At 44.3% G+C, this 24761-nt stretch overlaps 1 protein-coding gene across 1 annotated transcript in view; it reads left to right on the forward strand.

The window, feature by feature from the left end:
* The window catches only part of LOC147750970 (transmembrane protein 53-like), an 88107-nt gene that overhangs the window by 62346 nt on the left and 1000 nt on the right, over nucleotides 1–24761 (forward strand). The window contains exons 2-3 of the mRNA XM_086918871.1: nucleotides 6217–6721; nucleotides 22386–24427. Of these exons, the coding sequence (XP_086774997.1) occupies nucleotides 6217–6721; nucleotides 22386–22750 (870 nt within the window). The 3' untranslated portion in view covers nucleotides 22751–24427. The remainder of the gene's footprint in view (nucleotides 1–6216; nucleotides 6722–22385; nucleotides 24428–24761) is intronic.

Raw genomic sequence — 24761 nt, forward strand, 5'->3', positions numbered from 1 at the left:
AATGCAAGCAATTTCAGGCACCAAATATATAAGAAACAACTTTTGTTGTGTTCATCTCTTATTTAGGCAAACCGCGCCACTGTCTGGACGACTATCAAAGATGCTGGCGTTGATAATTAAGTGCATGTGCCCAGCACTGGAAACCACCGCGGTAGAATCGGGCCGTGCAATAATCTTTTTTGACCCCCCCCACCCCGCAATGACCTCTACCTCGGAATCCCTCACTACCACCAGGCAAAAGTGTCCCTCATCGCTCCATAGCCCCTCTCTCAAATACATTCCATTAGTTTTAAAGCGCTGATAAAGGCTGGCTTTACTAATCCATATAAAATACAGATCTGTTCTTTGCAGCAGGTATATTAACCCTCAGTGCGACTGCAAAACTGCCACTGGACAAAACTCCAGTCTCTCTACCAGGAAAATTAATCACGAGTTATGCCATTTTTATTGCTGCCTTAAAGCTGAATGCACAAGGAACTCTGCAGAAGGTGCCCCCCCCCCCCCCCCCCCCCCCAGGTCAGTGCCCCACCTCCAGATCAGTGCCCAGTGCGGCTGCACCAATCGCACCGGCCTAGAACCTGCCCTGGTAGAAGTCCATAAAAAAGAACGAAATCTCTAACTTTTTTTTATCGACCTTTCACATGCAATGTAAAAGATAATCCATATTCCTTAATGATAAAAAATGCATGTTAAATTAATTTGTGGGAAATGCCTTATTCCAGTAGGCTGAGTTGGTTAATGCAATCACTTTAGAAGTTTGTGGGTGTAATCGGAGGGTCACTGTTTTGAATTCTGGTTGGTGCACTGGTTCATTAGTGACTTATATTTACAGTGCCATAAGGTCCGAAGCGGGGAAGTATGCACTGTAAATTTGTTTTTAATACGTTTTTAAACCAATCTAAAACACACCGTGTAAAGAACATTTAATATTTAAGTGCTTACAGAGCTTTCAAAGTTAATTTTTGGTAATTTGCAATCAAAGTGTACCTAGTGCAATCTTTTTTAAAAATATATATATATATATTTTTTTTAATGGATTTCCATTAAAAGGGCGCCTTCCTGAACCTGTAACATATTTCAATATCTCTTTAATAGAATACATCTTTACAAAATAAGATTCTAACAGAAATATATAATAAAGGGGCACTGGCAGATGAAGCACAAACACCGCACTTCCTCATCTTGAAGCTTCTAATCCTGCAATCAGTAAAGTCTTCCGCTCCCAAGCAGCATTTAGATTTGCCAATAAACCAAATGCATACATTTTGTATTTTTTCAGGTAGGAGGCATCAGGCCAGATGTATCAATATCGGGAATAGCGATTACCTAATTGTTGTTCTCTACAAATCGTAATTAGGAAACCGCTAGTCAACATAATTTCATTTAGCGATTTCCTATTGGGTCACATATCGGTCTATCTCCTGAATATTAATGAGGTAGGCCGCAATTTGCAAGCCATTACGAATGGCTAAATTCACAGGGATGGTGGCCTGCGGGGGGCAGCACACCGCCACGTCAGTGATTGCTTTTAAATAAAGCGATAATTTTTTTAAATGCAGGCCGTTTTCCTTAAAGGAAACGGGATGCGTTTTAAAAAAGAAAAATTAAAAGTTTTCTTTTCATGTTTTGCGAGTAGGCAGTGGTCTTACAAAAATTAAAGAAAAGAAAATCTCACTTAATTGCTGGTCACCACCTCTCCTCCGTCCTCTTTCTGTATTCTCCAGAAAGCACAGGCTCCCTGACTCCCTTAGCCAATCAAGACACTGCTGTCACCAACAGTGGCGCCCAGACAAGGAGTGGGAGCCTTTGCATGTTCCCCAACCTGCCTTGCTATACGGCCGGGTGGAGAACAGGATAAGTGCGCATGATGGGTTGGCCGGCCCAAGAAGGATTTTTCAAGGAGAGAAGAATCTTAATTATTTCGTTACTTTTTTTTAATAGATTTTGATCTTGATCTGCTGAATACAGAAATGCTGTGTGACGTATTAAGCTGCAGTGCAAATACAGAATTTCACTGTACTTTTGTACATTGTGACTTGTCTGTCTTAGCAAAGATGAAATGCCCTGCTCATTGGTGCATTTGTGAGTGCAAAGGGCTTGCATAAAAATGGTCCTCTGTATCAAAACTGCAGTTTATGCTACGAACTGCTGACACCAAGTGGCCATATAACAAAATTTGAGGTCTTAAAAATATTTGATCATCCAATATGGGTTTTTCTTTTGGGAATTATGCACTAAGCAATGATCAAGTATCGGAGACTGATCTCAACTTATGTGTTTTTAAAAGCTCTGTGACGCAGACAGAGCTGGCTGTGTCTTAGTCCTTTTTAAAAAAAAAAAAAAAAGAATTTGACTATTATTAATGCCCAAAATGTATTCTGCTGTACAACATGGCTAAAAGACATAAGCAAAGCCAATAGATTTCTCATGGGCGAGACCTACTGGCTTTGGCATTGCTTGTTTTTCAAAACGAATCGCTCGTCTGTGGATTCAGCGCTGTATAATGTGTAAACTGCCACTAGAAAGGATCGATTCAAGAGAAGAGTGTTGGAAAAGCGCACAGATGAATGGGGCAGGTCCAAGTTGTGTGAAGTGTCTGATTTCAGATCAGCGGTATATAGATGCTTGTAACATACAACTGAAGGGAGCAGCTTACCATGAAGGCTGGGGCTACAGCCTAGGGTTGTCTTGTGCTCCTAGGTCCTTGTAGGAGCACGGGTCCCCCAACTCTACCTCAGTACAGACTGCAGATACGTGCATCTTTTAGGATGCCCTGTGTATAAATGCGGTCTAGGGGCTGCAGGCTTGAGTGCTTCGATACACAGTATTTTAACCCCTCCACTGCTATGCCCCCCCGCCCCCCACAGTGCCTAAGCCTTTCTGTGGCTAATTGGGGTAGTTTGTACTTACGCCTTCATAACATTTTGTCCACATAGGCTGTCCCATCCAATTTGCGTCCTTTTTTCCAATATCCTGGGGAGTCTAAAGGGTTTGTGAATTTCCTTGGCGGGGACTGAGAAATTAGCCAAAATATAGCTGCATTTTTTGGGGGTGGAAACAATGGGAAAAAAGTGCAGCAGAAAAAAGCGTATGTTTTTCCCCTGCAAATGGTATCCACAAAGGTTTTGCGGGTTAAAAATCGCCATCTTTCCAGCTTTCAGGAGCAGGCAGGCTTGAATAAAAAAACATTTTTTTTAACACAGTTTTTGACATTTTACTAGGAGACTGCGCATTTTTTTTCCAATTTTTGTGCTTTCAACCTCCTTTCAGTTTGTGGTGTAAACTGGTGTGAAACCCATGGTGGATCCCGGAAAGCTTTACATTTCTGAAGACTAGACACAATTCTGAATTCGGCAGTAGGTCACTTGTGTAGATCCTTGAAGGTTTTCCTATAGAAAGTAACAGTTGTAAACAAATATTGAAATAGAGTTGAAAATAACAGCCATTTATATCTGTTTTCTTCTGTAACTTCTTACTGGGGCAGATTTTTGAAAGCAATACACCATTACGTCCGCTGGACCTTTCTGGTTGTGGGGATATATGGAGATTGTAGGTTCTCCTAGAAGCCAACTGAGCTGCTCCTTAAAATGTTTTTAGGTTGTGCCTGGTCAGCGCATGCGCTGCTCTGCGAGGCATGATGTGTTCGAGTAGGGACTCGAAACCCAGCCCACTCTCCGCCTATACTTTTCATTGACTTGTGTCATTGTCCTTTATAAATGCCGGCCTCTGATTTGTCAAAAGGCTTGTTAGTCCCTCCTTGGTACTGCCTTGTCTTCATTTGTAACCTCCCATGAGGAGTGGCCCTTTTGCTTCTGTTGGTACACAAGATGCTTTATTTGGTCTGTAAGCACCATTTTCTTTAATGAGTTTTGTCGACTTCCGGCATGACGTGCTTTCCTGCAACATTCAGCGCGCCATGTGCGCCTTCACTTTCCAAGCCGCCGGGACAATGGTGGCCTTTTCTTTGCAATTTAATCGGCCTCGCATTGACAAGAGTGTGAGCTATTGGCATTTAAAATGACAATGCCTTTTATTTGTGTTAATTTTCAGAAAGGATAAATAAAAGACATTTTCATTACAATGCCAATAGCTTAAACTCGTGCAAATGCAAGACCTATTGATTTGCAAATGCTTGTTTTTATTGTGTACCGACTTTACAGCAAATCATATGATAAATTATAACGAATGAAAAAAGGGAATGAAGAAAAACCTCTATTTCTGAAATGTACACTAGAGACTGAGTTTAGGAGCAGTAGTTATTTATATATCTCTGAATGTATGGGTACCCATACTGTCGTGTTTCTGAGGGCATTTTTTTAAATTTCTTCTGTGTTACATAAGGGCATAAAGGTTGAGATTTAATTGGTAATAACAAATGTTCTACTATTCTTTATTCCCACATGATCCCAATAAAAATTGTACTTACTTGTGTGGCAGGACCTTGTGCCTGAAACACAAAACACCCCATACTGCCACTTGGCGAGATCACATTTCATCCAGGAGAATGCATGTTTGTTTGCATGGTGGCTAGCTGTGGATTTTGGGCCCTTGCTCAACAGGCAGCTAGGGAAACCTATCAAACAAGCATATGTTTTGAAAGCCTGATACCCGGGGTGTCCAGGGAGGGATGATTTACATGGCTCTAACCAGTTTTTTGTACTTTTGTGAATCCCCGGCAAAGCTCAATGTTTACCTTTCTGTGAGGGAAAGTCATAGCATCTGCAGGCAGCCACAAATTTCCTACCACCTAGCATTATTTTAAGTCTCCAGAGAAAAACGTGCCTCACTTGTGTCGGTAGGCCAAGTGCCTGCTACACTAAAGGGCGTCAAACCCAACATGGGCACATTAGAATTTTCCACTGAAAAACAATGTGTTTTTTGTAATGTGGGTAGCTCTGGATTTTGGGCCGGACTCAGCCAGGGCCTAGGGAAACCTACCTAACCAGCAACTTTTTGAAAACTAGACACCCAGGGGAGTCCAGGGTAGGGTGACCTGTGTGGCTCTCGGCAGATTTGTTTACCCAGAATCCTCCACAAAACTCAAATGTTGCCAAAAAACCCAACTTTTCCTTGAATATCTGTGAGTAAAAGTCCTGGAATCTGCAGACAGTCCTACCACCCAGTGTGTCCATCCCCCCCCCCCACCCCCAAGTCTCCTGAGAAGAACAATGAATCACTTATGTGGTTGGGTCAAGTGGCCGCGACCAGAAATGGCCCAAAACATAATGGGGACATCAAAGTTATCTATCACAAAATGACCTGGTTATGCAAGGGACGCACCTGCATCTTTGGTCCTGGGCCTGGCAGCCATCTAGGGAAACCTATCAAACCAATACATTTCTGAAAACTAGCCACCTGGGGAAATCCAGGGATGTGTGGCTTGCGCCCCTAGAATCCTCTTCAAACCTCAAATTTAGCTAAAGAGTCAAATTCTCATAGTTTTTCTGTGTAGGAAACTTGTGGGATCACCGGGCCAGCTCAAATTTCCTTTTACAAGTGTTTCCCAGGTCTCCCGGTTAAATGCGACCTTACTTGTGTGGTTGGGCAAATGCCCGCGAAAGGGAAGGGCCCAAACTGCATTGTGGGGACATCAACATTATTTATCACATTTCTGTGTGGGAACATTAGGGGATAATCGAGCCGGCACAAATCTCCTACAACCCAGAGTGTCCCCACCACCACTTGTCCAGATAAAAACGCTACCCCACTTGTGTGCCTGGACCTAGTGCCCGCTACTGGCGTAGATCGCACAAGGGTCAAATGTAGTCCTCAATAGAAGGCTGAGAATAAATCGTGGACAAGCTGAAACTCCATCAACTTATTGTGTTTACTTTGTCATTGGGATTATTAATGTTGTACTGTTTTATAGATTAAAAGTGCCATTTGTGAGTTATTTTTGTTCCAGAATAGACTAATTCTACCAGTCATGAAATGATGCATGAATTAATATAGGAATGGCTTTAAATAGTTTCAGGTATGTTGAACTGAGGAACTTGATAGTTCAACATATTCCTGAACTCTATATAAAATACTTTCAATTGTTTATTGGAAAACTTGACTCTGACAGAGTATAGATTTGGTAAAATTAGTGTTTACAAAGATTGTACTGCTTGGGTGAGTACATGCTGTATGCATGACTCTGGGCCCTACCTGTTCATCTGTGTGGTAGACCGCTCCAGTTCAGTGACTTCACATATTTCTCTTCATTTATTTCAGCCACATTTTCTTCAAATGAAGTACACCACAGATGCTTCATTGCCTCTTGCCGGAAGCATAGACATAAAAAAGATTTCCAGCACCATCAGCCTCTACAGCAAGAGCAGTGTGGGAGCAGAACCCCACAGACCTAGTGAGACCACCCGGCCTCTTCTCCTCCTCCTTCCTTGGCTGGGGTCAAAGTCGAACGCCATCATTCGCTATTGCCAGCTGTACCTTGAGCCTGGATTTGATGTGCTGGTGGTAGAGAGCAGTGTGAGGCACTTCCTGTGGCCTCGTCATGGAATGGCCTATGCTGCAGAGATTGTGGAGCTCCTGAAGAACGAGAAGGCATTCTCTTCTCGTCCACTTTATGTGCATGCTTTCTCTATTGGGGCCTACACGTTCACCATGATGCTGCTTCATATGGGGCAGCACAGGCAACAGTACAGGGGGACCATGCAGAGGATAAAGGGACAAGTTTACGACAGCCTAGTCATCGGGAGTGTTGAGAGGATGGCGATCGGTAAGTGTTCATTTGCCCCAAATTCACTTCCCTCATCCCCAGAGACTGTTTATATTCTAGATCCGCTAAGGTGCACAACATTTATAACTGCACCTATTTCCCCACAAGTACCAGGCCTTCTTGTGTACAGTGGAGGGAATCTGTCATGCGATCCATCACCACTCAAATCCAACCCAAAAAAGGCTAGTGTGCTGATGGAGGATTGTCGGGAGATCCTCATTTCAGGGTTGGTGTGAGTTTGGGGAGAATATGTAATTGATCTTTTCAGAACTGACATCTCGTATTTAACCTGGCGCGCTGAGTTTCAAATTCATTGTGGATGTGATGATGGAAGGCAAAAGACCTTTAAAGGAGCCCTATGTCTTCATCATCTTCCAAGGATGAAGTCTTATTCCGTCTAGAAGAAGCATATCAGAAGATCCTCCCTCTCCCTCAGGAAACATTCTTGCTCTGCTGCGGAAGTGCAGGAATTGATTGAGACCACTGTAGATAAAGCAATGGCTGAAAAATTCAAGCATGTGCCCAGGTTGGCCAAGGGTTCTAGGACACCTGTTCCTGATTCTCCTGAGGATTCTTTCTCCTTCTGAGTTACATATCCCAATAAAACAGCACAGAAATATAGCAGAAAAGAGGAGATGGCGGACATTTTGTTTATTATTATTATTATTATTATGTTTCTTATATAGCGCCTGAATCGACCCCCGAAGGGGTATCTCCGCGCTTGCCTTGGGAACCCGTCCTGGCTTTTCCCTGTGAGATAGTCCCTACAGGGCTATCTCAAGGTGAAAGCCAGGCATCCCGCCGCGGGGGGCCGTTGTGGAGATTAAGCAAGCTTAATGCCCAGAGTTGCAGAGTGTGAACCCATGATTAGGTCAGGTACCGAAGCGAGAATTATCGAGTCCATGGACATTTGAGCTCAAGACCCTGCCACGTCGGGAATTGAACCCTGGTCCCGGGTCTGACCTCTGCTTCAGGGTCTGCCTGCTCTAACCAGTGCACCACACATAAGAGATTATTTGGGATCTCTTCCCATTTCCTTTTACTTAGGCTGTTGGAAGATGAAGGATATATCCCTAGGGAAATTGTATTAGCTCCATCTTGCTACAGGTAGATGCAATTTGCTACTTTATTAAGTAGAGCCTCGATTAATACTGAAAGTTACAATAAGATCAAGGAAGCAGTGGTTTAGCATTCACTGCACATCAAAGAAACAGTACTGGGTTAGTCACTGATGCAGCTGAAAGTGATTCATGAGTCGATCAATCACGGTTTGTAAAGCGCAGCTACTCCCCCGTGAGGGTCTCATGGTGCTGTGCTGGAGGGAGGATGGAGCGGATCAGACTAAGTGCTAAGTTCATCCAAAGAGCCAGGCCTTGAGGTCCTTCCTGAATTAGGTTAGCAAGGGTGATTTCCTGGAGTGAATGGGTGGGGTGTTCCATGTCTTGGTGGCGAGGTAGAAGAAGGACATTCCTCCGGTTCTGGTCTTGCGGATTTGTGGGACGGTCGCCAGGGAAAGCTGGGCGGAGCTGAGTTGTCTGTTTGGTTCATTGAACAGGTGCTGCCATGATATCCTGTACCACACCTAGTTAAGGGTAACAATATAGCCTTTTTCCAGAAGACCTTGGCCAATAACCATGAGAAACAATGTATATCCGAGCACTAAGGTCAGTTAGCACTGTAGTGAAATGCTCCACAAGTATAAGAACAAACTGGCAGTTTATGAAAGCCTCTGACTAGTGACTGCGCGCCATACTCCGAATAGGTGCTTGCCTTCAGAGCTACATTCTCAAATGTGACTGCAGAGTCTACATTTTTATCGGCCTGATCAAAAGGGCACAAACTTCAGGATTGTGAGAAAGTATGAATATCGGAGTACTCTGATCAGTTAGTGCTGTAGTTAAGTAGTCCACAAGTATAGAGTCCCTTTTAGATTTTTTTTTAATGTGGTTTAATCTTGAAATGGCATATTTCGTCAAGTAAATATGTAAAAACCTGTGCATCATACAGCCAATGTGTTTTGTGCTATGGACCTATTCAAGGCTCATGTGGAAAAAAGTTCAGAGCAAGCAGTTAAGTCGTTATGTAAATTATAGTATGAGAGATGTAGTTGTCTTAACCTGTTTAGTCCTATGGGTTTTTTCAAGGCTGCAATCTAATGGAATTACAATTTCAATTATTTGAAGTGTTTTTCCATAACCATATAAATTACATCATGGTCAGAGTCATGTTAGTCACATTTATGCTCATTAAGTTAAAAGATTAGTGTGAGATTATCTTATTTGGAGACCGCCTGGTAGGGAGCATCATCCATGGTAAATAAGTGTTAATGTTTATTCAGGATTTTATACATCTGTTTGAGGTTACTGTAGGTTGTGATTAGGGGGGTAAATCGGTTATTCATTCTCTTAGATTTTTTTTTTAAAGAGAGTTCATAGATTTCTGTGTGATTTTCTGTTTGGCAGAGTTCAATGTTTCACGTGGGTTGCCCTTAACTAGAAAATAATAACACTCAAAAGAGGCAAAACACTACGAGAAATGATATGCTACATTTTTCTTGATATACAATAGACCGATCAAACCCACTAAGGGTTACCCAAACTACCTGAATGTTTTTTACAAATGTTGCCATTGATTAATTTGATCCAGTGGTTTCCAGTGCTCGGCAACGGCACTTAATTCTTAACACCAGCACTCGGGAGTCTGCCACACATAAAAACTTACTACTACCTGCTGCCCAAGCCATTCGTATAGTTTTGGGGGGCCTAAAAAAGTCCCAATTGTCACACTTGTAGGAGTGTGACGGTTAGTAGTTGTGTAGGTACTATAATTGGCAGCATGGCAGGGACAATGTGTGGTGCAAGCTGCAGAGGCCTCCTGACGAGAGCTCTGGCACTTTTTTACTTTTTTTTTTTTACACAAATTAAACAATGAATGTGGTTATTGAAATGCATGCCTCTTAAAACAGTACAAAAACACCTCGTTCCAGAACAATACCAATAAAGTGTTTCACATCCAACATTTCATCAACTGAAATACTGAATATGTTGTTTATCTGATTGTATGCCAATGTAATCTTATTTATGTTGGTAGTGCTATCCGTCCCGTTAAATACAAGAGCACATCAGGCCCATTAGAAACAGGGATTTTAACTATCCCCTGTGCATACACTATTCATTGCATCACAATCTCATTGAGACAAAATAATTCTAGTTTGATGCAATTGCCCACATAAGAGGTTGCAATTGAATTTTAATACTACAAAAACTCAAGGGAAACTAGATTACTAAACTGAGACCAGTAGATAATTGTATTAATTATGATCGGGAACTGCACTTCCCAGCAGATTGATGATTTCCAGACAACACGCATCTTTATATGTATTGCGCCATTGAATGATTGTAACTGTAATACAGCCCTTTTGATCTCAACATTTATATTACACTGCTCCATTACTCGTTTCAATTCCAGTATATAGCGACAAGACATATATACTCCTAAGTAATGACCTCTTTCTATGCTACTTTTCACCCGATCACGGGGGCCAAGCATAGCCATAGACCAGTATATAATACGGACTGGTAACGATATTTGTCTAACTTTGTTTATTTCGAAATTACTAAATTTTTAAATACAGAGCTGTATACAAATTTATCTCTATATTTAAAACTATTGGAAGATATAATCACAATATGATTGATTAAATCCCTAGTCCTTCTGGGGTGCTTTATAGCTAAAATTAAGCTTTCTCTTATTTTCATAAACTCCTTTTCAACTTTGAATCACCTGCACCACACAACTATCAATACATATATTTTCATTACAATATGACCACCATACCATTAGTTTCACCACCAATTCATACTAGAGCAGCTGTCCGTTTTCTGTTTTTATCACTCAACGTCTGGTCCATTTTCTCTTTTTTTATCCCCATGTTATCTTGACGTCTGTGATAGAGACAACTCTCCTTTACTTGGAGCCTTAGGCCATACAGCTGTTCCCATTTCCATATTTGTTTTTTCAAGCTTCAATTTTATTTGAAGTAACTCTCAAAGCTCGATTCGGATAAGTTTATATATCTGCTTTTTTACAGATACAAAGTTTTACCATAGCTATTCAAATTACTTTGGTGCATTTAAAAACATCCCTACATAGAGGAAACCATACATATTTCTTGTGAACCCTTGCAGCAGCGAATCTCATTGCACCATATGTATGGAACTACTTAAATACTGGGTAGTACTTTTTAGTTTCCTTTCTGGGACCTTTGTTAACTTAATACCTGCAATGGAACTTCCAAGGCTTTGGAGCCAATAGGGAGTATAATTCAGGAGTTTTTCTGATGGTTGAGAACAAGATGTGATGGATCTGTGGAGATTTAGCAGCTATAATCTTTGTGGGTCCATGGTCCAGTTCCACCTCCAAAAGATTTATGAAGTTCATCCTGGCAAATTGGTATCCATGTTCACAGAACTTGAAGAGGAGAATCTCAATACCTCATCAGACAAAACTAGGTTTAACTTGGTGAATAAAATCTTAAAATTTTTGTAATGGAAATTGCTCTTTCCCCTCCCACTCCAGTAATCACTACGATGGATGCCAGTCTGTCTGGGTGGGGTGCATGGTTGGGAGTGCGCCAGGTCCATGGATGTTCGTCCCTTCATTAAAGTTGTAGGTCTTTCAACTGGAGTGAGTTGTAAGCTGTGTGGCAGGCCCTGAAGTTCTTTTTATCACAGACTAAAGGAAAATCCGTCTTGGTTAGGACGGACAATATAACAACAAAAGCATGTTATGTTACATCATCTTATAACGCGCACAGCTACTCCAAGGAGTGTTCCGGTATGGGTCCTAGAGGGGTTACCTAACTGTCACTAGGGGGAGAGGTAGGTTTTTAAAAGTTTCTTGAAGGTTAACGGGTCTTCAGTATTGTGCAAGAGAAATGGAAGAGCATTCCAAGCCTGAGCAGCCTTAACGGCCAGGGAGCAGCCACCCATCTTGTCGCTACATGAAGCGGGGCACTGTAGCTAGGAGAAGACCTGATGAGCGCAGTTGTCTCCGTGGAACGTAGAAGGAGAACCGCTTCAGCAAATAAGGGGTACCCTGACCATGAAGGGCACGATATATCAACAAGAAGGAAGGAGCGAAATCTCCCACCCTTCTCAAGATGTTGGACTAAATTTTTCTTTCGCCATGGGAAGATTTTGGCAATATCAGCCATTCATATCCCAGGAGTCTCCAACTCAGTAATGGACAACTTAAGCAAAGAGATTTTATTTTCTGTTGACTTTCCGTACATCAGAGAGTGTTTTCCAAAATAGTATGCTGTGGTGGGCATCTGGTGTAAATCTCTATCCGACGGTTCAGATTTTTTGTTCAGGGCAGAAGGAAGAAAAACATTTGGGTGATGGATGTGCTTTTATGCAGGTGACTTCAAGATCTTTTTTATACCTCTCCCTGCTTTCCCCTGATTCAAGCATTTCTCGTTTGAGTGAAGAGGGAGGAATTGAGAGTGATCTAGATAGCTCCAGCATGGCCCCACTGCAACTGGTTTCCTCTTACTACCCTAAGGGGAGCAGAAAAGTGGAGATTGCCTATGACTCCAACTCCTCTCCTATTTCCAACCATGAGACAAGAGCCTTTGGGGAAACTCCAGTCAACGACTTGGAAATTGAGGATAGATCCCAGAAACAGGGGTTTGCCGGATAGACTAGCTGTTACTGTTTAAGCGTCTATGAGAACATCTACCCTTAGGTATTTGCCATGCACTGAAGGAGGTTCAGTTCATGGTGTAGTAAGAAGGTCTGGATCCCAGTACTGTGGATCTGCTACAGATGTTAGAGTTTCTTCAGAATGGGTCCAAGATCCAATGGACTACTATTAGATCCGGGCATTTTAAAGGTCGTAGAAGAACCTTTTTGATAAGGATTGACCAATGTCTCACCTTTTTAAGGGGTTGGTTAAACATTTTCTGGTCCCTCCTAGTTTTTACCATCTTGTAATCTCTTGCTGGTTTTAGAGTCCTTTAAGGATTCCCCACTCGAGCCTCTAGAATCGATGGATTTGAAAACTTTGACACTCAAACCTTCTTTCTGGTAGCTATCATGTCTACTAGGAGACTGTGAATTGGGAGCTTTATCATTCATACATCATTTTTTTTACAGGATTTTTCAAGATAGAGTTGCCCTTAGGTCAGTACCATATTTCATGCAGAAGATTAATTAGGCTTTTCACAGGTAGCAGGATTTACTCCTACCAGAGTTTTACACCTACTGTAGATCCAGAGTCCAGACTTCATAATCTGTATGTGATAATTGTTATCCTGATGCATTGGCAAAGGGTCGTTTCTCTCCATGCCGCTGGAGGCAAGCTATCCTGGCTGATGATGGCTGAAAGACCGAAACCGGTCCTGGGATGCTTGTTTCCAGTCCAGTGAGGACCTGGCCTAGCAGTTCGGGCTGGACGCAGGGTCAAGACTGATTAGCATATGGCTGGGTCCAAACTGGAATGGCATGGTGAGCAAAAAAACAATGGATTTAGGCCCAGATCTCTGTACTGGGGTAAATGTATGATATTGTTCTGCTTTCTGTCCATCAATTGTACTTTTGGCGTTTCTCTTAGGATAGCAGATTCAGTTTTTGTTAACGATGGTTCAGCTAGAAAGGGGAAAAACGATCACATCCTCTTTAAGCAGGTGAGTTAGATCATTTATATTACTGGCCTATAAAGCAGCAGGACAGGCGTCCTCATTAGGCGATCAGGGAAAATCTACTTGGGGAAATGGACTCCTCTATAGCTTAGTTGCAGGCCATGTTCCTTGTGGGTTTTGAGCACCTTACGCTTTCCAGGCACCTTTTTCCAGGGTTCACAACACATTACCGTCACCCAGCTGATTATTTTAAAAGAATGCAGTAGCGTGGACCGAAGCTTTCTCTCTGTGCACATGGAGCAAGAAAATGCCAACTTTCTGAAAGTGAATTTGCTTTACTAGATACGAAATAATTCACAATATCACACGAATCCCGACTAGTCGATTCAACATACAAATGTACACAGTGTTATGCAATTAAAAAAAAAACAATCCTTTACATACGGGTGTATTATTTTTCAGTAGAAAAATGTATATTCAAATGAATTAAATTTAAGGGTACAATGTACTATATAAACAAGAGTAACAGAGGTTGACAGTCTTCCAGAAAAAAACATCTACTGGTCACTAGTGTATACATATTTATAAAATCTATTTCAAACCAATAGTTCTGCCAACATATTAAGCAAAGAATTACAAGCAAAATTGTTATGGATGAAAATGGGTATGTTGGTCAACCTTTCGGTCTTCTTGCGCTATGTGTCTATTTGATCATCTCCAGCACTAAGGTATGCTTATGTAGAGAGAGAGAACCCTTCAAGAATGTCAAAAGTGAATATACTGAGTAATTATCCAAAGCCAATTACATAATTTATGTTGTCAGTCTCTCGGCACAAAAGTAATTATGGCAGAGCGTATTGAAACACGTGTCTACCATGAATGCCGTCAAGGATTGGCACAGAAAACATTGTTTATGATAAGCTGCACTGTAATCAATCAGCGTCCTAACGTGGAGAAGGCTCAGCTCACCATGTTAGGACTCTGACTTTTGACATCCTTCTTGAAGCGTCCTCTCTCTACATAACGATACCTTTGTCCTGAAGATGGTCTTATAGACACCTAGCAAAAGACCAATATACCCATTTTCATCCATAACAATGTCACTCTTCCATAGACCTCATTCTGGGTATGCCGACACTGAGATCTTCACAGATAAGTGCTGCTGGTGCACGTCAGTTTTGCTGCGTGAATTTTGCTGGTTTTACCTGTTTTGCAATATTCCACCATCTAGTGATTGGGTCTGGAATAGTTTCCTTGTAGTCTCTCCTCTTCTTTATGTAGCAGTAGTCGACAAGTTAGGCTTCAGCTCCTCCTTGAGTGATGTCTGGCGTATCCCCTGGAAATCCTTTGACACAGTTGCCATCTTAAAATTATTTTTTCTACCATTGGGTCTGGAAGCCTAAGGGAAAGCTCTAGAATCATGGAAGAAGACAGTGTGCAGAGGAAATAGTTTTCACTTCAAAAACTACCGCTGAGTTAAGTTATCTACAACAAAAGGTAAAAGAAGGTAAAGCACAAAAAGGACACCGCAAACTACAGAGAAATACCAAAGATTGAGGACTGATGCACAGAGACTGCGTGGTCGGAGAGTGAGAGAGACAAGAAGCATACCCCTTTAGGTGTTGCCTTAGTGGCACCACAAGTAGACCCAGAAAGATGTGCACAAGGTCTGTAACCTCTGCCTTCCAAAGGACCGCAGTTCGGAGGACTGTGTGCGTGTGTAGAATTCTTGCCGAAGACCATCAGGGCAAGGCAGAAACAAAATTGGGCATGCTACACCATGGCATCACTGCAGAGAAAGCTCTGACTATTTAGCAAGGAAGAGGGCATCCTAGAGGAGACAGCGGAGGCCCAAGTAGAGGTACCTCATCACCACCTTGAGAGAAAGCCGGCCTCAAGGTGGTGATGAGGTGCTTGCTGGAAATGGGCGCAAAAAGGTGCTGAGGGAGGAGCCCAGACTGAAGGTAAACTCTCAGGATCATGACATGATTGAGCCAAAAGTTTTAGACTTGAGAAAAACGGTAGTACCATCGAGATCCTTGTCACCAGAGGGCAAAGCCAAGCTCAAGAGCCTCACAGGTCCAAGGCAAGGCACACCGTTGGAGGCAAACCCTCTAAACCGGCTTTGATCTCTAAAGAGGATCAAAAGCATAGACCGGGTGCACACAGGCACCAAAAAGCTGCTCAACACTAGCGCCAGAGTTTAGCACACCACAGGCAGTGAAGCACTCGACTTCAACACCGAAAAGCTATTATTTATTATTCAAAGTTTTATATAGCGCGAACAAGATCTTTGCAGATATCAGAGCGCTTTACAGAAACAAAGGGTGGGGGCGACAAGAGGGTGATTAAACAAACTATTGGACGCAATATAATAGTCAGTAGTAAGTGAGTAGCAAAATAGGATAGCAATCATTTAGAAAATATAATAGCAATAAACAATCAGGTAACCAATAGTACAAAAGGCGTGCAATGTCTTTGATCCAGCAACATTAGAGTTCAGGTGAACTTAGCCATAAGGATGGCTTTTACCTCTTTCTTAAAAAATGCAGTGTAGGAGATAAGCCTGGTTTCAGGGGGGAGTGCATTCCAGATCCTGGGTGCCATTCCTGAGAAGGAGTGTTTGTATGTTTTTTCCTTCCGGAATCTTAGAGGTTTCAGGAGGAGATTTTTTGTGCTTCTATTGGATCTCGAGCCTCCTGATATAGTCCGCTTTTGAGTGAGGTAGTTGGGTGACTTGTGGTGAACGGCCAGGTGTGTCATACAGGCAATTTTCAGCTGTATTCTGGCTTCAAAGGGCAGCCAGTTCAGGGATTTAAAGTCAGGGGATATATGCGAATGCTTTCTTGAGCCAGTGATAAGTCTCGCGGCAGCGTTCAAGGAGGCTCTTAGGGGTGCGGTTGTTGATAGGGGGAGTCCGCTGAGAGCCACAATTCCGTAGTCTATGCAAGGGATGACTAGGGCTTGTACAGCAGTTTGGATGTCCTTAGCTGGGAGGAAGGGTTTAAGTTTCCTCATTGAAACACACTGAAGAAGCTGTCAAGCTCGACCCTGAAAGGAAGTTGCTCGAGATGGAGCGTGTATAAAATTAAAAGGCATCTTAAGGCTGAACTTGATGCGCTAATCTAAAAGAAAAGGGAATTCAATGATTCTCTCCAGGGGTACAGAATTCCTGTAAAACAAGTTCAAGTTCAGGAATTTGTTTTGCGCACTACTCACCCAGAGGGTCTCAAGGCGCTTGAGGGAGGGTGGGTGCATTACTTATCGAATAGCCAGGTTTTTAGTTGCTTTCTGAAGGAGAGGTGGTTCTGTGTAAGTCGGAGGTGAGTGGGGAGAGAATTCCAGGTTTTGGCCGCTAAGTAGGAGAAAGATCTTCCTCCCATGGTGGATCGGTGGATGCGCGGAATTGCGGCGAGGGCTTGATTGGATGATCGTAGTTGGCGGGTGGGTGTGTAGAAGGACAGTCGTGTGTTGAGGCATTCGGGTCCTAGGTCGTAGAGGGCCTTGTTTGCATGGGTGAGGAGACGGAACGTTATTCTCTTGTTGACGGGGAGCCAGTGGAGATCCTTCAGGTGACCGGAAATGTGAGCATGACGGGGAATGTCCAGTATGAGTCTGGCTGAGGCGTTTTGGATGCGTTGGAGTTTTTTCTGTAGTTTGGCTGTGGTCCCGGCGTAAAGGGTATTTCCATAATCCAATCGGCTGGTGACCAGTGCATGTGTGACTGTCTTTCTTGTTTCGGTGGGGATCCAGCGGAAGATTTTTTTGACCATGCGTAGGATGTTGAAGCATGAAGATGAGACGGCGTTGACTTGTCTGGTCATCGAGAGGGAGGAGTCTAGGATGAAGCCCAGGTTACGTGCGTGATCTGTAGGTATGGGTGCTGTACCCAGGGCCGGTGGCCACCATGAGTCGTCCCAGGCAGAGGGGGATGATCCTAAGTTGAGGACTTCCGTTTTGTCCGAGTTAAGTTTTAAACGGCTGTTCTTCATCCATTCGGCTACTTCTTTCATTCCTTCGTGTAGATTGGTTTTGGCGGTGTTTGGGTCTTTGGTGAGGGAGAGGATCAGCTGGGTGTCGTCTGCATAGGAGATGATGTTGAGGTTGTGTTGTCGCGCGATGGATGCGAGGGGACTCATGTATACATTGAAGAGGGTGGGGCTGAGTGAGATCCTTGTGGTACACCACAGATGACTTCGGTGGCCTCTGATTTGAATGGGGGGAGGTGAACTCTCTGGATTCTTCCGGCGAGGAACGAGATGATCCAATCCAAAGCTTTTCCTTGTATTCCGACGTTGTTGAGGCGTTGTATGAGTGTGCTATGACATACTGTGTCGAAGGCGGCGGAGAGGTCGAGTAGGATGAGGGCAACTGTTTCTCCGGTGTCCAGTAGCGTTCGGATGTCGTCTGTAGCTGCGATGAGGGCGGTTTCGGTGCTGTGTTTGGCTCGGAAGCCGGATTGTGAAGGGTCGAGGGAATTGTTGGATTCAAGGAAGGTGGCGAGCTGACTATTGACTGCTTTCTCAATGACTTTGGCAGGGAATGGGAGGAGTGAGATGGGGCGGTAGTTCTTAAGTTCAGAGGGGTCTGCTGTGGGTTTCTTCAGAAGGGCGCTGAGTTCGGCATGTTTCCAGCTTTCCAGGAAGGTAGCGGAGTTGAAGAAACAGTTGATGACATCGCGGAGATGGGGTCTGCTTTGTTGAAGATGTGGTGGGGACATGGGTCGGTTGGCGATCCTGAGTGAGTGGAGTTCATCAGGCGGATGGTGTCTTCAGTGGTGATTGGGTTCCAGGCGAAAAGGTTGTGAGAGTGCTGTTTTGGTTCGGAGGTGGGTGGAGTGGGCTGTTCATCGGACTGGTTTTCAAAGCTGTTATGTATGTTGGCGATTTTGTTGTGGAAGAAAGAGGATAAAGAGTCGCAGAGGTCCTGGGAGGGAGTGATGTCGTTGGTGCCGGCGGTGGGGTTGGTAAATTCTTTGACGATGTTGAATAGTTCCTTGCTGTTGTGGGCGTTGTTGTCGAGTCGATCCTTGAATGCTGATTTCTTGGTGGATCGGATCAATTGGTGGTGTTTGCGGGTGGCGTCCTTGAAGGTGGTCAGGTTGTCAGAGGTTGGGTTTTTTCTCCAGGTTTTCTCGAGGGTACGACATAACTTCTTGGATTTCTTAAGGTCATCGTTGAACCAGGGGGCCTTTTTGCTACCTTGTTTGATCTGATGGTTTTTCAAGGGTGCTAATACGTCAGCGCTGTGGGTGATCCATTGTGTGAGTTTGGTGGCAGCTTGGTTTGGGTCCGATGATATGGCAGGAGGGTTTTGGCTTAGCGATGCGAGGAGTTGGTCGGTGGTGATTTTGTTCCAGTTTCTTCGAGGAATAGGTTGTGGGTCGTGGTCTTTTTGTAGCTGAAGTGAAAGCAGTTGTGGTCTGTCCAATGGAGAGCTGTGGTGTGATCGAAGGCGATGTGTTTGCTGGAGGTGAATATAGGGTCGAGCGTGTGTCCGGCAAGGTGGGTGGGGGTGTCAACAAGTTGTTTGAGTCCGAGATTGGCCAGGTTGTCCAGAAGGGTGGTGGTGTTGCTGTCGTTTTTCTTTTCCAGGTGGAAGTTGAGGTCTCCCAGTAGAATGTAGTTCTCGCGGGTGAGGGCATGTGGGCTGATGAAGTCGGTGATGTCTTCGTTGAATTGTGTGCGGGTTCCTGGTGGTCTGTAGATGAGGGTTCCTCTAAGTGTGCTCCTGGGGTCGGTGTGGATCTGGAAATGAAGGTGTTCGGCGGTCGCTAGGTTATCGTCAGAGCAGTTTGTGATTCGGATGGTGTTCTTATGGACGATGGCGATGCCTCCTCCTGTTTGGTTGGTGCGGTCTTTTCGGATGATCTTGTAAGCGTCCGGGATGGCTATGGCGATGTCGGGCGCTGATGAAGCGTTCATCCAGGTTTCTGTAAGGAAGGCGACATCCGGCGATGCAGTGTCGAGTAGGTACCAGAGTTCAGTGGCGTGTCTGTGGACCGAGCGGGTGTTCAGCAAGATGCACTTCAGGTGGTTGGAGTTGGAGCTGTGTTTGGAGGTAGTGGATTTGGTGTGGGTCCTGGTGCAGGCGAAGTTGCAGGAGTGACAGTGGAAAGGACCATGGGTGTGTCCTGGGGCAGCTTCGCAGCATTGTTGTGTTCGTCCAGGGTTAAGGGCAAAGAGGGTAGCGGCGTCAAACGTTATGCGGGAGGAGTGGGTTTTGCGAGGACCAGGGGGTCTGGCGCTGGGCGCGGTCCAGGCGCGGACGGGCGTAGACGGGCCTACCTTTGGCGCGCCTTCGGTGCGCATGGGGCGCGTCCACGCTGCGCGTAGGTCCATCTGTCATGAATGGATATTGGAGGGGGCATAGGGAGGGAGGGGCAGCTGGGAGGCGGGAGCGAGGTGGAGGGACGGGCTGGAGGCACAACCACCAAATGGCAGAGACAACAAGGCAAACAGGACGAGACTGTGCCCATAGCTGCATTTTCACATCGTGCCCCAATCAGGCACAAATTAAACTAAGGAAGCTATGCGGGCAATGCGAGCAGTGGAGCGCTATGATAGTACACAGGCACAATTCACAATTAAGCACAAATATTATTATAGGCAATGCGAGCGCTTGAGCAAAATTAAGTGCTACAAAACTGAGCAGGCAATTAAGCGCTACAAAACTGAGCAGGCAACAATTAAATGTGAGTCAGGCTGGTCAGAATTGTTTTTGGCAGCAGTGGGGAGCAAGGCGCTACGATACCAAGAGGAGATACCAGGGAGGAGCGACCGCTACTGCAGAGGTCAGGCTGGTCACACGCACAAGCAGAAGAACCGGCGGAGTTGGAAAACTCCCTTCTCTCCAGACACCCCAGGAAGAAATGCAAAGGGACTTTTTTTGTATTAGAGGAAGAACTCTTGCAAATGGGAGAGACAATGGATGAATGACAGGACATTATGCAGACTACCAATTAAAGGGCTAGTATCCTATCAATCCAAACTGTCACCTCTGTATGACATCACTGCATACAACGCAGTCATCAATAGAGCTGCCTGTATTGATGGGGTTCAGTTACAAGTGGAGCAGACAGGGGCATGCTTCTCCCTTGAAACTCTAGTACAAGACTAGAAAAGGACCCAGTCCCTTCCAATGCTACCCAGTATGCTTGACCAGAGCGGAGAGGTGTGCAAAGAACCAGCTGTATCCAAGGTCGTACGACCAAGGGTGGAGAAGAAGTAATTTCTCTTGGAAAGACCCCTGATTCTTCAAGGGGAATTTGCCAGTTGACTCTCTCATTGTGGCAACCGCACACAAGAGAGCAAACACCCCAGCATCTATGGGACTACCCTTGACAGGGAAAGCAAGAGAGTTGACATGGGAGAAAAATGGAGCGGTCCGCAGCAACTCAGTGCCGGGCAGCCAACTCGAATGCCATGCTAAACAGGTACGCCCACAAGCGGTGGGATGAGATGGAGGCGCTCATGGTACACCATCTAGAGGAGTACCAATAGAGGGCAAATGAGGTGCTACCTGTGTGTAAGACCATCGCCAATACATGCCTAAAATCTGCATTCAGCGCCACAGACACTGCCAGTAGGCAACTCTGCATGGCCACCACCTTACTCTGACATCTATATCTCGGGATTTAAACAGGAGGTCCAGTCTGCTATAATTAACATATCCTCACAAGGGACAGCCTGTCTGGAGAGGCGGTTGACCAGGTGCTACACTGCATGAAAAAAGACAGCGAAACAGCGACGCCATGGGAATCCTGCAGTGTAAGGGAGCATTCTGCCTTGCGTAGTAAGGAACACGCGCATTGCTTTGTTTGCCGGTGCCGTACCTCCCTTGCGGCTCGCACAGTCTTTGATTTTTAATGCATCTAAGGTACCATATACTAAAACAAACTCATGCATTGAGTCCTATGGTCTAAACCTGCTTAATCTTTGAAAAGTGATATTTTGACTTGTGTATGTTGGAATTTTGTTGTTTTTGTCTTGTTTTATTTAGTGTGTGTGTGTGTGTGTGTGAATATATATATATATATATATATATATATATATACACACACAAATATTTTACACATTGCCTAGATAAGTCTGACTGCTCTTGCCAAGCTACCATGGGAGTGAGCAGGGGTTATTTTAGCTATGTAACTTAGTTACCTTTTCATGAGTGATTGTCCCTTTCTTGTACAGGGTACAAACCGATACCTAATAGAGACCCCATTTCTAACCCTCCTAATTTTAGGAATTGAAGTGAGGGATGGACAAAGGGGTACTGTCCTAATTACTTCCCCCTCATTGAATAACTCTGAGTTCTACTCCCTTGGTTTAATTCATACTTGCCTCTTTCGAGGCAGGACAGCCAAGTTTTTTTTGTCTATGCTTGTAAACAAACAGAAGGAGTGGCGGGAGGAGGAAGATATTGTATCTTTGATTTTGAGTGGTGATTGGTATGAAGAGGCAAGATAGCTTCATATTTTTATTATGAGTTCAAATGAGGGAGCAGGACTCTGAGTAATGCAATTACCGGTTAGTAATTGGAGCATTTTATTCTCTCTAGGTCTGGTGGACCCTGAGGTTTCACAACAGACACTTTTAGAGCAAAGACATTATCATAAATGGGCTGATGGCAGTTAAGAGTGGACAGAATTTTTCAGAGCACATTCTCAGGGTAGAATGCTGTAGAGAAATTGCAGTTTGGGGGCTTGATGTATTGTTGGTGCCATGCTGGGAAAATATGCTTCTTTTCTCGCTCTTTAGTTTCTGATTCTAGAGGGGGAGGCGGATTTAGTAGAATGATTGGGGAAGGGGTGCTTACTTTGAATCACCTCAGCCTAACCCCTTTGGCTCTGCTCTCTGGTGCAGTCTTTAGCAGATAAATAGGTAAAGCCCGTTAGAAAGACACTCTTTGTTCTTTCTCTCCTCAAGAACTGTATGTATTCTAGCTCAGTACACTGCCCCTGTCCCGAGGTCAAGACCTATTTGATGGACTGGCATTAATAGCTTTTTTATTTATTTTTTGTAGGTGTGGCTAAAATGATCTCCTCGCATTGGCAGCCAGTGGTCAAGAGCAGTATCCTGCTGTACTTCAGCCTTCTGAAGAGATACACGGTTGACTACTACAATGATGCCATCAATGTGTTCAGGCAGGACCCGCCGACCTGCCCAGCTCTCCTCTTCTACTGCGAAGATGACCCTCTGAGTGACCATGTACTTGTTGCTCAGCTCATTGAGACATGGCGGAAGCGGGGGATCAAGGTGGTTGGGAAGGGCTGGAAGAATTCCAAGCATGCAGGCCACCTACGAAGGCACCCCCAAGAGTACCGGGACACTTTGAACAACTTCCTCCAGCAGCAGCACACAGACACTCCTTTTAAATCCAAACTATAGCATGCGTTGGGCTCTGTGGGTGGTCAAGAGCCACATTTATTTTGATTTTTTTTACAGCTAATACACTTAAAGGAAAAGAGTAAGTGTTTTTTTTAACTTTACTGAAGGCTGAAGTGGTCAAACTCCAGTTTGAAGACATCACTTTCGTAATGAGATGTCTCCTACCAGGGCAGTGTAACGGATTTAACCTGCTAGGAAGTATACCGTGACAAGAATTGGGGCCTGATATATGGCTTGGTGGTCCTGTCCATTGTGGCAAAGGGAGCAGGGCTGCTAAATCTAGAGGCATTTCCATGTCACTCCATCCAGTTAGCTCCTGTGTGTGTTTGTGTTGTGGGAGCTCCTTCAGGGGGAAAACTGTTGCAGAAATTCTGAGAAGTAACTGTGGCATGGCAAAACCTCTGTCGCCTTTGTTTCTCGGAAGGAAAGAGTCCCAAAATAAAGGTCCATTCACAGGACTTGAAAATCACCTTCCCCCTCACACATGCTGCGAGCTGTCTTCCAGTGCATTGGTGACATTGAATAAAAAAAATTCAGTAGCAGCACTAGACAGAATGACTGCTGATCACAATGTGCAGAGAACACTCTTAAATGGGCAGCCCCTCTGACGTCAGTCTAGTTACCTCTTGTGCTGCCAAAATGGTGGCAGAGCCATTGGCAACTCTACCATTGGAAACACCACCTTCCCGTACACTCTAAATGAGGCAGTGGCATGTGGACGGGGGAATTTTGTTCGATAAATCCTGTAACTGGGTATGATTGCAGGATATCTTGGGCTACATATAGTCTAATAAAAATGTTGTGTCCCAAATATCGTCTACAAAAGTATTCGCCCACTGGAGTTAATAATAGAAAGTTTACACAGAATGGGATGATATATTTGTAATCGATGCTTAGAACACAATATTCATGTCATACAATTGTTTTGTCAATGATATACTGACATACAAGCCTGTTATCATCCACCTTAGAATGAGGTCTAAGCCTTCACTGAAGTGTCATCCAGGACCACTGGAATTATACGACCGGAGAAAAACAAAATAAGCAGCGAGAAAAGGCAAAATATGCAGCATTATGCACATTGTGTAATAGTATTAGTTTATTTTTTTTTATAATTATTACACATGGTAATACTTTCTGGCCCAAGGATTCGCTAATTAGTACCAGTTCAGTACCCGGATTCAGTAATAAGCAACTGAAAGTTGACCAGTCAACCTTTGAGAAGGGCCTTTCACCATGCGGAAAGACAGATCACAGCTTTTAAGTAACCTATACATCGTTTGAGCTACAAACATTTTTAGATTAAAATCTGCAATGTATGCAGCATATGATGGATTATGGGCAGATCCATAATTATGCTGAAAACAAGACCGGATTGCATAATCCCAGTGTCCCTGGTTTCACCTCATGACTCGCAGACCCCTAAATAAGCCTTCGGACCGGCTATATGAACATATGAGCATTCCTCACCAGCAAATCACAGGTTGCACATTTCTATTAAATGATTTATATTTTTAATCATGCTGAATTTGTCTACCTCATAAGACTTGACAACCAATGGAACCTCACCTGGAAGATAACCTTTGATGAAAATAGGAATAACTGTTGACCACTTCACCAAGTAAGCTGCCTTTTTACCTACACTGAAGCCCATGCTAGACACAGTAGGATAACTGGGCCCAGGTTATAGTGTAGCTGATTTTGCTATTACAGATACCTGTTCAGTTTTCTTAACCCCTTCCCCGCGGGGCCAATTCCCCCGCTGTGCAGGGGGGAGGGCGTGCGGGGGGGGGGCGTGCGTGGCGCCACGTTGCTGGTGAGGAACTGAGCTCGTCACGCTGCACAGTGGAGCTGTGCTCAGGACGAGCTGAGCTCGTCACAACTCCGCCCACTTAATGGAACGCCCAGCACAGCAGGGGAATTATCCCGCATGGGTGTTCCACGGCGGTTATGACGAGCTCAGCTCGTCATGAGCACAGCTCCACTGTGCCTCATGACGAGCTCAGCTCGT

The sequence above is a fragment of the Lissotriton vulgaris genome, chromosome 1_1 (genome assembly GCF_964263255.1).
Source record: "Lissotriton vulgaris chromosome 1_1, aLisVul1.2, whole genome shotgun sequence".
Lineage (NCBI taxonomy): Eukaryota > Metazoa > Chordata > Amphibia > Caudata > Salamandridae > Lissotriton > Lissotriton vulgaris.